Here is a 14,019-nt window from a genome sequence, read left to right as displayed (position 1 = left end):
GTCTACAGTTCATCTTCTAGGAAACTAGTCTGTAGCTCTTGCATGTGCAGAGAAAGGACAGATGAGCAATGAAATAAAAATTCAATATATCCTACTCTCAGTCCTGAATTCATAATACATCTGACCAAGGATCATGACAAGTTTTATATAGCCATTTAAAAGGTTCCAAAGCTATAATTTATTAGATTTTGTCTTTTCAGATCATGACAGAGGCCTTTCAGACTAAATACTTAATTCTCAGATGAACTACTGTACCACTGACCTTTTCTAGCCTTATTCCCACCTGACAGGATGCAGCACAACAACCCACACCAACAGAAGTAGGAAAACAGAAGAATACACATTAATTTAGTTACATCACAGAAAGAGATTCCTTCCTCACCCCAATCCCACAGTTCATTATTCTTGTTATGTTCCTTTTGCTGGCACATTTATTTTGGAGAGGGTCAGATTAGATTCTCACATGTTAGCTCCCTAGTCTGGCTGTCTGCATGGCTGTCAGTGCTAGCACAAGGAAGGTGAGTCAAAAGGACTTGCAAAACTTAATACCATTGGCCTCCAGTGGCAACATAAAATCAAGCCAGATTGAAGTGAACACAGCCATTAATTCAAAATAGATAATTCTCTAACAGTAAATATGAAGTAAAAAATTGACTCAACATAAGAGGGGAGAGGAGTAAAAGAATTAATATTACTTAAGGATGAGACATGTTCCTCCCTTCACGCCCATGCATGAACTGACTACATGTAACACACCAAAATCCACGGAGGACAACAGAAAATTACTTCCTTTGAGCTGGCAGATATGAATAGAGTACAGCAGAGCTTTAACTCCTCCTGACATGGTTACGCAAGTGCACTGCAAAAAGTATCTTGTCATCTATCAGGTCTGCTGTGGATATATTTCTCACACATAAGTACTTAAGAGAAGTTGTTCCCTCATAAGAACGCCAGAGCAGTGCATCTAAGTTTCTATTTTGTTTTATGGTCATGAACTTTTTGAAATTATCCAAGTTTGTCTTCTACACTGTTAGTACTCTGTCTTCATAATGGGGGGGGGGGCGAAAGAAAAGAAAAATCAATGTGCTATTACCCTATCAACCTACCCTTGCAAGAATTCTTTGAACATCGATGCTTAACTAGGAAAAATGTATGCATAAGCATCACTAAGCACACTAATTTTTTTACTTTAATATAAAATAGAAATTAGATGCAAAAACTGATTTAGTGTACAAAGCAAGAGCTCACAGAAGAAGCAGAAAGATAAGTCGCTAAACAAGCAGCCTAAACCAACATTTCACTATGCAGAAGGCACACTGTTAACAAAAGAAAAAAAAAGTCTAAAAATACCTACAGAGTCATCCTTGTGAACCAAATCTGAGGGCACTGCCCCCAGATGCATGCACACTCAAGTTCAGTTTAAAATGCCCTTCCTACTGAAACTGGAAAGGAGGGCAGTTTCTGTTGGCTAAAACAACACCCACACAAACCTGAAAGCATAAAATCCATCAGAAGAAGTGAATAAGGAAGAAGTCCTTTACTGTAAGGGTGGTGAGGCACTGGAACAGGTTGCCCAGGGAAGTTGTGAATGCTCCATCCCTGGTGGTGTTCAAGGCCAGGTTGGACAGAGGCTTGAGTGACATGGTTTAGTGGGAGTATCCCTGCCCATAGCAGGGGGGTTGGAACTACATGATCTTACGGTCCTTTCCAACCCTAACTATTCTATGATTCTATAATCAGGTTTATTTACACATATCAGGGATGCTTGAACAGAACTCACTATAGGAAGCAACTGCTTAGTGATGATTTCCCAATGTCTCAATTACACACTGTTGTTAAAAAGGCTCTGAGGAGTTCAATTTGTATTTAGAAAAATATGCACTTAGCCACTGGGACAGGAATAACATGAGTTTTACAGCTGTTAACAGAAGTTTCATTTGGACAATTGTTCAATACAAGGTTTAAACAAACATCGTTGCTTACAGCTTTAGAAGGTGTGGCAAAATGACATCTACTTTGTAGGCAACATGAACTATATAACTAGTATAAATTGGTCTTTGAGAGCCAACAACTGCAGTATCTCATTCATCAGTGTATTTAGAATTGTGAACTTGAATTCCAATTACTGAACAAAATTTATTACCAATTTGAGTCACTTGGGTAAAAAAAAACCCGAAACAACCCTTCTATACCTCCATAGTATTTAGTTCCATCAAATTATTTTAGAAACAAACTACCAAAAGGAATGAGTCTACTAACACCAAGTTTGGCTAAAATGAGTAAAACAACCACTGTATTTGCTAATATAATGCTACAAATCTATAAGAAAATGGAAAAAAAAAATTACTACCTCCTTTAGAGAGGAGACCTTACTTTAAAGGGTTAACTTCAGCAGGCCACCTTTGAAAATAACAGAAATTACTATACTGTTATTATCATATTTGGTTTGAATACATGAATAGCATTATAGCTTGGAGAAAAAAAAAAAAGATCCAATACAACTTTGACACTAAGTATATGTTTCACTTACACTGAAAAATGGAAGCGAGAAGTAGAACTGTATTTAGATACTTTACTTACCCGTGTGAAGGTACCCTCAAAACTGTGAATATCCAGCTGTGGCTTCTGAGCATAAACATAAGCATTGATTGAAAAGAGATCCTGTAAAACAAATAAATGTCCTTACTGTTGTTTCAACTTAATCACATATTTTGAATAACATATTACCATCTTTACTGATAAAAATTTCAGTTTATAACCCCCAACACTCCCCACCCTCCAAATTAAGTTAATGAACTTTTTACCCAATTAAAAACCATGCTGTTTTTTAGTACATCTTGTTATGAAGAAACCAGATCCAAGATGATATTCTAAATGTGTTGACAGTTCAAACAATGAACTGGTTTACATTTATAACATGAGTTAAAAATTTTATCTGATTTTCTCTTCACAGTTCCATTCTAATTTAAAATAGTATAATTTTTTTTTCCCCCATGTATTCGTTCTTTTAAAGTGCTTTTTGTTTGTTTGATTGGGATCTTTTTTGTTTGTGTTGTTTTGGTTTAGTTTTTTTTGCTTGTTTTTAATGAAACTGGAAACAAAGTATTTTTCCAGCAAGGAGAAAGCCAACTGACTACAAGAGGAAACAATGAAATGGATGCAAGTTCTCTTAAATGTTCAAGCATGTCTGCAGTCAACCCATGAGAAGAATCCATCAGCTTCAAGAAAGCCTGAATACATTAAAAGGATTACTCAAACGCTTACAGTCAGGGATACACTAAACTAGTCTGACAAAATTGTGTCTAATATATATGGTACCACTACCCATGACAGCAAACAACCCATGAACACTCCTACCCTAAAACTAAGAAAAACAGAAGATACTTAGATACTACAGTAGCAGGCTACACACTTAAGGTGGCATTATGGTATAAACAGGGTAAGAAAAAAAAATCTGATGATTTTCAGATCTTAAGAGCTGTTCCTACAGGCTCATCGAGGATCACCATTGAAATTCTTATTTCATCAGGTAATTGTTCTGAAATATCCACCTCCCACAGAAAGAATGCCACCGACTAAATGTTAAAATACTAATACAAAGAGCTTCCTGACCACAAAAGCAAACTTTTTGGTGCTTTTTAGACCAACAGCAGCTAAAGGATTCCATCAACAGCAGACCACTCATGCAGGGATCCGATTTCTACTCTGGGGAGGAGCAAATGCTTGATAGTAAATCACAGTCAGTCTAAGAATTGTAACATCTGATTAAATGCAAGTGTCTACCTTCTCAGTGTATGCAGCACCTAACTATTTGGGTTATCTCCATCCTCTATTACTCAAATCCTGAAAAAGGCTAATCGGACACCATCTCTGGGAGCAGATTACATGGCTACAATACGCTGTTCATGCTAGCTAGAATGTACTATCTTCAAAAGCAGAATGAATTTTACAGCCTCCTTCACGCAAGTATAACCACACCTTGGCTCAAATGTAGCTATTTTTAAAAGCACGCCATCATAATTTTAAATATAAGCACAAAAATAACATTTTAATATTACAGAATTTGAACATTACAAAAATAAAGTGCAATTGTCCACCTGTGTTAATATCTTAAAATCAGACACATTTCTGTCCTCTTGTTCCTCTGATACAATTTAACTATAAGATTTTTGAATATCATGGGTTTCACTTTTCTGGATCTAAATGATTTTTTTTTTAATCTATTGCATATTTAGCACACATTTGACTTTAAAAAGTGTAGCTCTTTAAAGAATGAATTTGTATTTCTATTTATATTCTGCACACATCTCTCACTTCATAACCTGCAAAAACCACACAAGACTTTATTTGATATGCTTTTTAAGAAATGAATCAAATTTGAACATTAACTGTCACAAATTATATTTATCCTAAACCATTAGCCATTTACTGAAGTCTTTCACATAAAGTTCATTCATTACATCCTTGTTCTTCCAACCTACTTTCATCAGGTTCACGAGAAATAATTTATATGAAACTAATACACATCTGGTGTCCTATGTCTTCATCATTCACTTCTTTCCAATCTGTTATCACCTACAATTTAGCTAATCCATCCTATTATGTGCTTTATTATGCAAAGAAAAATAAAGAGTCTCTCAGTACTGGACAGCGCAGTGGAAAAGTAATACCACACACATACTGATATACACAATAAAAACTGCTAGTGAAATGTGTCAACCAAGAACTTCTCTCTTTTGACAAAATGCCTTAGTGGGAAGCAAGATTAGAATAAAAGGAAGCAGAAATACCCCCTTTCTTAAGTATATTGGCATTTATGCAGTAATACATTTTCCTGGTTTCTCACCTTCATGTTTTCTTTTACTATGATGTTCTCCTTTGTTACATTTTAAATGTAAATATTTCTACCACATTCCTTTGGTGTTGTCTTTTTATGTTTCGCTTCTCCTTTTGTATTTCTTATTTAACACTTAAACTTTCATGTTTTCCTTTTCTTTTTATCTGAATTTTAACACTAAAACTAACTCCCCTTCCTGAAAAACTGAAATCTCTACATTTCCTACACATTTGTGCCATTAGCCTGAATGCCACAAACTAGAACTGAGTATTGTAGAAATCTATGTTTTTTCCTAGAGCTAAAAAAATAATCCCCAAAACCCAAAAAATTCACAACAAACGACCCCCAAAAAACATAACAGCAACAAAAAAAAAAACAAACCACACAACACATTAAAAAAAAAAACCAAAACCCCAACCTAAACCAACCAACCAAAAAAAAACCCGAAACACAAAAAACACACCAAAAACCCCAACACCAAAAAAAACCCAAATAAAAACCCTTAAGAAAAGCCTATGCTCTGAGAGAAATCTGGGAGGTGGCAATTCATTGGCATGTCATTAGTGAGTATTAGAAAGACATACTAGCATATTACATGTGCTCAGTAGCTTTCAGAAGTGTTTTTTCATTACCAGAGTGAAGAAAAAAACAACCCCAAAATAGACTTTCTTTTGTAGCACAATGCACTGTACTCCAAATGGACATCATTCTCTGGCCAAAAAAAAGACAGTAGCTGAAGATTTAGAATGCAAAGGGAGGAAAAAGAAATACAAAGGATAATACAGTTATAGAAGACAGATAACATATTAACTGAATTAAACAATAAAGCCCGCAAAGATGTTCCTTCACCTACTGCTGTGAATTTATCTCAATGTCTTGAAGGAACTCACAATGGTGAATTTTATGAGGTGACACAAGATTTTTGCACAACATTATATGTAAATATAACTTCTGCTCACTGAGCCAGAAAGATTTATCTGGTTTGGTTATGTGTTTGGTTTCCTTTATATAAAAAGGGAAATTACTTGGACAAAGGATTTAATAAAAAAAAAAAGGCAACAGAAAACAAACAAACAAACAACAACAAAACAACAACAAAAAAATAAAACCCACAACCACTTATTACTAACGATTTAACTAATGAGGGACATGATCTAAGGCCAGGCTGGACTGGGCTTTGAACAACCTGATGTAGTGGAAAGTGTCCCTGCCCATGGCAGGGGGTTGGAACTGGATAAGCTTTAAGGTCCCATCTAACCCAAACCAGTCTGTGATTCTATGATCATTATGAAATTCAACTTCAGTAAAGAATTACTTTCATACTGTCAGCACTGAATTGCTGGTTCGCTGAACCAAAATAGTTCTACTGATATATTCAATTGAAACAGTATTCTGCATCTAATATTACATTGCCTTTAGGTGTTGGTGATTGCAAATGACCTCAGCTATTTTCTTACTCAAGTAAAAACTAACGACAACCAAACAAAAACAACAAACAGAAAACCAACAAAAAAAACAACCCTAACCCAAAACACACCTGGTAGGGGGTTTGTAATAGTTTTAGATTAAAGAAACTATACGAAAGACTTGAAACTCAAGTAATAACAATTAAATTCTTTAATACAACAATAGATTAAAAAAAAAAAACCAAACTGATTTGCATTTAATGATCTCATTTGAAAATAATAATTCAGAATACATTTAATTTTTCTACACAAAGTCAGGAAATGGCTTGATGATAGTACAATAATGAAAATGTTGTCTTCGGCATTTCATGATTTAAAAATCACTGTAAAGTTATTGATAACAGAAAAATCTCCTCTGTTAGGTCAAGGGCAAGATTTATTCACCTTACTTAAAGATCATTAAAATACATTCTTAATCATAACATGTAGTTCATTACAAATAAAATTGCCTTTGGTTCAATAAAACTAATTAAATGTAAATGGTATTGTTTACTGCTGTATGGATCTTCTGATATAAATCAGCAAGTCACCATTTATTGAAAATTACAGTGACCTCATTGCTGTTAATAAATTTAGTTGATCACGCACAAGCTAGAGAAGAATGCCTGAGAACACACGTTTAGCCAGACGGACTGCCCCACATATAAGTATTAAACTGCAAGAAACCTAATCTAGGTGTTACAATATTTGCTGCTCAGCTGACATTAAATCACTTGTTGAAATTTTAATTCTTTGATCACATTAAGTGCTTCTGAAAGACAACAAAATCTGTACTGATCATCTTGGTGGTATCATCTGTTCTTTAAGAAAAGCTCTGAAGGTCTGCAGGTTTGTTTCTCCTGGGTGTCAGAGTGGGTAGGGTTACACTGCTGCTCTGCTGACACGACTGACAGCTCGTGCCAATATTCTCCAACTTAACATCAGAGAGCTAAAGAAATCTTAACCAATTATGTTTATGGAGAGCATATTCTGTCAAACACAAATTGTTCATAATCTATTTTATAATCAACTTGCACATGTTCTCCTAAATCATTACAAATATATTTTCGTATGCAAGTATGAATTGTAAGCCTTGGCTTTGAAAACACACTGCAAGCACATGGAGAAGACATTGCCACAGGTGTTGCTTTATGCGTGGTGAATCCCTGGAAGCCAGGAAAAGCACTACTGCTGTACCACAGTTTGCACCCCACATTCCGCTGTCTGAATAGTGTCTCCCTGTGAATGGACCCCTGCAGCCAACTGCTGGTTTATCATAAACACGTATACAGCTAAACTTGGAAACCTAACACATTTTTGTAGCCACCGATGCAAATACGAGACTTCAGTTTAACGGCAGTACTGAATTAAAACACAAGCTTTGTGTCTTGGAAATGGACAAGATCAGAAGAACTTCAAGTTCTCCACATAATTCACAGAAACACAGAATGAATTGTGTTGTAAGGGACCTTAACAATCACCTAGCTCCAAACCCCTGCCACGGGCAGGGACACTTTTCACTAGACCAGGTTGCTCGAAGCCCTGTCCAGCTTCTCCCAGCAGCCTGTGTCAGGGCCTCACCATCTTCATAGTGAAAAGCTTCTTACTAATATCTAATCTAAATCTGCCCTCTTGTCAGGTTAAAGCCATTCCCCTTTGTTCTATCCCTACCTGCCCTTGTCAAAAGCCCCTCTCCAGCTTTCTTGTCAGTCCCCTTTAGGCACTGGAAACTGCTCTAAAGTCTCCTCAGAGCCTTCTGTTCTCCAGGCTGAACAAACCCAGCTCTCTCAGCCTGTCCCCACAGAAGTGCTCCAGCCCCCAGAGCATCCTCCTGGCCTCCTCCTGACTTGCTCTAACAGCTCCACGTCCCTCTTAGGTTGGGAGTCCCAGAGCTTGCCGCAACATTGCAGGCGTGGGTTATCACAGGAGCGGAGTAAATATATCCTGCCCAACCCATTTACTTTACCGTGTCTTCAATTAATCCCCAATCAGTTTGTCAATGACTAACTGCCATCAGCGACCCCGCTCCCCGCGCGGCCGGGACTCGCTCTCAGCCGCCGGAGAAGGCGAGGTCCCCACGTGCCGCCGTCCCGCCGCTGTGCCTGCGACCACCCAGCAGGTGGCGCCGCCAAGGTGCGGCTCTGCGCGGCAGGGCTGCTCCGCCGCGCACGGCCCGCCCTCGTTGTGCTGCGCTGCCTGATGGCATCACACAGTACGGTCAGAAGCCGGCCTCTATACACTGTGAATGATGTGCTGCTGTCTGCGAGGGTGAACTTTACGATTTTTTTTTAAAGCAAAACAGCTTTTTCATTTAAAAAAGCTGAAGCAAAACATTTAGAAAGACGTTCCCTGAAGTGCCTTCCTTTGGCCACGTCAGATGCGATGTACTGCCTCTGTGAACGCAGAGAAGGATCCCGGCCCAGCAGCTTTCTTTAGCTGGAAGAAGGATCACTGATTCTCCTAACGTTTTGTTGGGAAAAGAAAACCCAAGCTGATCCCAGGCCGCAGCACAAAGCTCAGCCCTTTGCTAGACAGCTTGAAAGCCCACAAAGTTTCTGCTAAAGTAATTAAAATTACTTATTAATTAAAATTACTTTTTTGATAGGTTTAAAAAAGCTCATGCCCCTATTACACATAATATGGGCTAGCAAAATAATCACTGTAAAAGAGTGGTTTTTCAAGTTAGGAACAGAAAGAAGCATACGGATGTTTTACACACAGCAACAGACCACACATTTTCAAATTAATACCTGGAAAGCAGCTTGCCTGATTTTGCAGTTTTATTAAGCAACACAGGATACTGTAGAAGCCTAGGGTTAGAAAAAGTCTACTTGAAATGGATTTCTCAAGTGATCCTTATGTTTAACCAACTTGCTCCAATTTTTTTTCCACTGAATATACAAGAGAGCTTGAATACTGTCTACTGAGGAAACCTCAACTACATATTTTAAGCACCCCTTTTTAAATAAATTGAATGTCAAGTTTCAAAGGGTGACAAACACTGTCCTTAAATATTTAAACTGCATATCCTATTTGTACTTCTTTCTGGAACCATTCTTTTCACTGAAACTATAAAAAAATCATTCCGCTTACTGCATTTTAATTTAACTTTAAAGAAAATGAGTATGCGTAGGGCCTACAGAGACAGCGCTACTATTAAGTGCAAAAATTAGGCTTACAATAAAATAATTCCATAATGCTATTTTTTGTTAGTTTAAATTTCACTGCTTGCTTACAGTTTCATAGTAATCTTCTGAAGCTGTCCATCAGCAGTTTCTTTAGATGATACTCTTGCATATTATTGCCATCCCAGTAAAGGTCAGTGTGTCTTTGCAGAAAGTAAAGAAATACACTGTGCTTTCCACAGGAACAGAAACAGCCTCTGGGATATCATCTTCTGTGAACGATGTGGGGATGCCTTAAAAAGTGTTTACATTTGGCCACATTAAGCTACTATTTCCCCAAAATATTCCACAGACAGATGGGGCACAGGAGTGAAGCAGATGTGACATGACCACTGCAAACCACCCAAAACCAGCTGGGAAGCAGCCATTTAAAATGATCTCATTAAAGAACCACCCAGTATCAATGGTTTGACCAAACCAGACAGTATGGAAATTGGGAGATAGATTAGTTAAGTTGGCAGAAAGTATTATACCCAGAATCAGTTACTCAGGATGACGTGCCAACTTAGTGCAGACGAAGTCTTGGCTAGCATGGTTAACCACCAGTGACTGTGTGATGCAAGAAAGGGCAGAGGCACATCAGCTACTTGGGGGCTTCCCTTTGCTGCTGGTAGCCAGGGAAATTTTAAGTGCATATAGCTCCTTCACCAGCTGCACCTGATGATGCAACTGAGGTTATTACCTATAGCTCATGAAGAGGTAGAACATAAAAATCTTGCAAGAAGCACAGATCAGAGGTAATTAACAGCAGTAAGTGGAAACAGCTAAGGAAGAAATTGTTACTATATTGTACAGCTGACTCTTGTTCACTGTTTCCAAGATGCATGAATAGTTTATTGGTGATACGTTGCCTTTTCCTCCCCAACATGCCCAAAACAACTGACACCTGAGGCAAACTTTGAGTTTTGCAGGAAGTTGAGGCTGCATGTTCTACTCCTCAAATGCAGACAGCCCAGCTTCAACCACCTCCGATTTATTTTCCACTGTAAACAACCATACACACTTCTTTCAAATCAAATGCACAGGTCTAACTGTAATTTTATACTATATCTCTAGATGCTTAACAATTTATCAAGTCAAAAAAAAATAAAAATCAGTTATCAATAACATAATATAAAAGTTACAGTACAGCAATTCCCTGCTCTAGCAGGTCTATTTTTTTCCTAACAAGCAGGGAAAATCTCAGACATGGATTTGGGATGTTTAAAAAAAGGAAAAGACAATGTAAAATTTTTTTTTTTTTCCAAAGGAAAGTGTAGAGAAACATTTGCATTGTTGTTTATTCCAGATTTCAAGCTCTGAACACTGAAATTATAACCAGCAAACAGAACTCAAAGAGGCAGTGCTCTGCACAAAGAGCTGTGTTTGCCAAGTGCAGTCAGTGATGCTTTCAGAACAAGTGAAATAACAAATAGCTACGTTAGACATGTCTGTAACTCTAAAAAGCATTATCTAATAAAAAAAAAAAGAACCGCCAAAACCCCAAAAAGCCCCCCACAAAAAAAACAAAAAAAACCCCAAACAAACCCAACAAACAAACGAACAAAAAACCACCCCAAACACACACACAAAAAAAACAAACCAAAAACATCAAAGCAAGATAGAAAATTGACTGAATCTCAGTCAAATGGATGCATCTGTCTGAAATAGGGACAAGATTTTTTTTTTTTTTCCATCAGAAACCACAGAGGCCAATGATTAAATGGTAAAAACCTACAGAAGAAGCAGTACTACGAATACTAAATTCAACTGCAAGTTTCAAAGTACTTGTTAAAGTGTGCTCTTGCACTAGAACTCCCATCTTGGAGCCTGACTTGGCACCTCTATGAGCATGACCAAACTTCAGTTCCATCCCTTATTCCCAATCCTCTGAATTCAAACTGAGCTATTCTTTCCTCCTCCTGTCACATGTAAAGCCAGTAACCAGAGCACTAAGAACACAGGAAACAGATCTCTCCCTTTTGCTAATTTTAGTGTGGTGGCAACTCAGTAATTCTGGGATAACAACTGCTGAAGTCCTGCTAAGATCTGGCATATTAACAGCCCACTCAAACTAGGTCTGCCTTTAATAAAACACTTAGAATGGTTCAGGGTTGGAAGGGACCTTAAGATCACCTAATTCCAACTGCCTGCCACGAGCAGGGCCACCTTCCACTAGACCAGGTTGCTCAAAGCTCTGTCCAACCTGGTCTTCAGGCCACAGCTTCTTAGGCAACCTCTTCCAGTGTCTCACCACTCCCACAGTACAGAATTTCTCATATGTAACCTATACCTCCCTTGTTTAAGTTTGAACCCCTTATCCTGAGTACTACAGTCTGATGAAGAGTCCCTCTCCAGTATACTTGTAGACTCCCTGCAGATACTGGAAAGCTGCTATGACAACTCCACGCAGTTTTCTCTTCTCCAGGCTGAACAGAGGATGTACCTAGAGGACTTTGTGTCAAAACACCAGGAATTCTGTACAATTTCCACCAGCCTGTAATGTGAGTGTGTTTTCAGAAGTCTCTTAATACTAAGCCCACTCTCCTATAAAATAGCAAGCTTCCCCAATACAAGGGACACAATTCAGCTTCTCCTTAAGAGACATTTATGCAATTCTACATACATTTTTGTGGATGTCTATTTTGAATGTATACATACATATGCACACATACATATGGCCTTTTTCATGATTTTAAGAATTACCTGTGACATAACACACACACACAAAGATTACACACATTCAGGCAACTGTCAGAGAGCCCTCCTTGCAAGAACTTGCATGTTGCACCTAGTCAGACTAAAAAGCATCTTGATAACAAAAAACACTTTACCTTCCAAGAGCAGACTTCTGCCTCACAAGCCTCCAAGCCAGTGATTAAATCAATGGTTCCTGAGGCACGAATGACTTGCCCTTGCAGTATAACACTTGGTTGAAAACACTACAACTGTGATACGCCTCTGCAGAGTATGATTCTCAGTGAGGATCACAATGAGAACCACTAAGTTCAAAGATAAAAATCCAATTCTGTCTCAATTTCTTTTCAATTTAAAAACTAGAATATTTGTATAACCAACCTCTCATTCAGCAGAATATTTATTTATTGCAAAAGCTAAGACTGTGATGACAGGTATTTCTCAATACTTAAAAGTAACAATTTTTACATAAGAGGGATGTATGCATACATGGAAGATAACTTAAAAGCAAACAGATAAAAATGCTTACCCCCAAAGCTGGCAATCTTTGTGTGCAGCTGACAGCAACCTTCAGTTTCCAGTCTGTTTCTCCATCGAGCTGGTCAGTTCGAATGAAACATGAACCTTGAAGTTATAAAGAGACACTATTTTTTTAATCTCAAAAATTCAGTTTGGGTTAAAAAAAATAGAAAAGTGAAAATAAAGAAATTTATAACCATTTTTAAATAAACACGCTAAATATAAAAGGATTCAGATTTTGCAATGCCTGTGTTTTTTCTTCCAGGAATACTCCAGATATCACATAATAGCAATTTTTTTCTGATAAAATTAACAATATGCCTGTTAGGAATAGGGGGGAGTGATAGTTTTTAAGTTTCTTAATAGTTTCTAAACAGGTTTTATGCTATGAGCAAGAGAAATAACTTCACTGGCTGAAGCTGAAACAAGTTTCATTTTTTTCTTTTCAGAATTGTGTCACTTGTACAGTTCCAACACAATAAAGTAACAAACTGATGCCTGTGATTCTTGTCTCTGTGCCGGTATGACATCACAAACTTCCAATGCTCATAATCTTCTGGCTTCTCTGAAACTTTTTTTTTTTAATAAATCCTCAACAAGGATACCATTCAAAACCATACGGGTCCCAATGTATTATACTTTAAAGAAACAACTGTCAAAGAACCAAGGCTAAAAAAGTCTGTCAACACATGCACTGTACTTAAGACAAGGGAAGTTTATGATAGACTGATACATACTGAAGAGAATCAGCAGGATTTACAGACAGAAGATGAATATTCAAGAAACAGGAAACTGAAACCAGTGCAGAGCCTACTCTTGCCCCAGAAGCTAGCTTGAAGGGTATCAGGTCTAAAGTCGTACATAGGTTACTAATGTCAGATTCAGAAAAGACTGCATACTAGCATTGCAAATATGTTAAAACCCTGCAATTAGCTACAACTTCCATCTAGTTTGAAGCCTTTTAAAAAGGTGGTAAAATTTTAGCAATACTCTTCACAATTGCTATGCTAAAGAAAATTTAAGTATTTCTGAAGTAGTCATTACAAGTACTATTATGCTACAGCCTAGCAACTGATACGCTATTGTAACTGTGTGCTATGGGTGTGAAATAAAAATAGATTTTTTCTAGTTATTTGTAAATTTTAAACAATGCATATTGACATACTTGCATATATACCCATAATTCCTTCCATAGTTCAACCAATCCAATAAAAACGAACAAAGTATTTTCATCACTAGAGGTAATATGGCAGCAATTAAACTGAAGGAAACACTGCCAAGGGAGTTTATCCAGGTTTGAGTCCTCTTACTCAGGCAAGAAGACCATGTACTAGAAGCTTTGAATCTAATAGGCAAC

General features: G+C 37.4%; 1 protein-coding gene across 6 annotated transcripts in view; it reads right to left on the bottom strand.

Moving 5' to 3' along the window:
• Positions 1-14,019, bottom strand: part of ATP9B (ATPase phospholipid transporting 9B (putative)) — a 168,778-nt gene that overhangs the window by 85,912 nt on the left and 68,847 nt on the right. For all 6 annotated transcript variants that reach the window (XM_062618066.1, XM_062618062.1, XM_062618063.1 and 3 more), the window contains 2 exons: positions 12,673-12,767; positions 2,581-2,661 (listed from right to left, as the gene is read on the bottom strand). In XM_062618066.1, the coding sequence (XP_062474050.1) occupies positions 2,581-2,661; positions 12,673-12,767 (176 nt within the window). The remainder of the gene's footprint in view (positions 1-2,580; positions 2,662-12,672; positions 12,768-14,019) is intronic.

This window comes from Pezoporus occidentalis, unplaced genomic scaffold (genome assembly GCF_034315485.1).
Source record: "Pezoporus occidentalis ecotype Australia unplaced genomic scaffold, CSIRO_AGI_Poc_V1 ctg2, whole genome shotgun sequence".
Classification (NCBI taxonomy): domain Eukaryota; kingdom Metazoa; phylum Chordata; class Aves; order Psittaciformes; family Psittacidae; genus Pezoporus; species Pezoporus occidentalis.
This window is presented reverse-complemented; position numbering and strand designations above follow the sequence as displayed.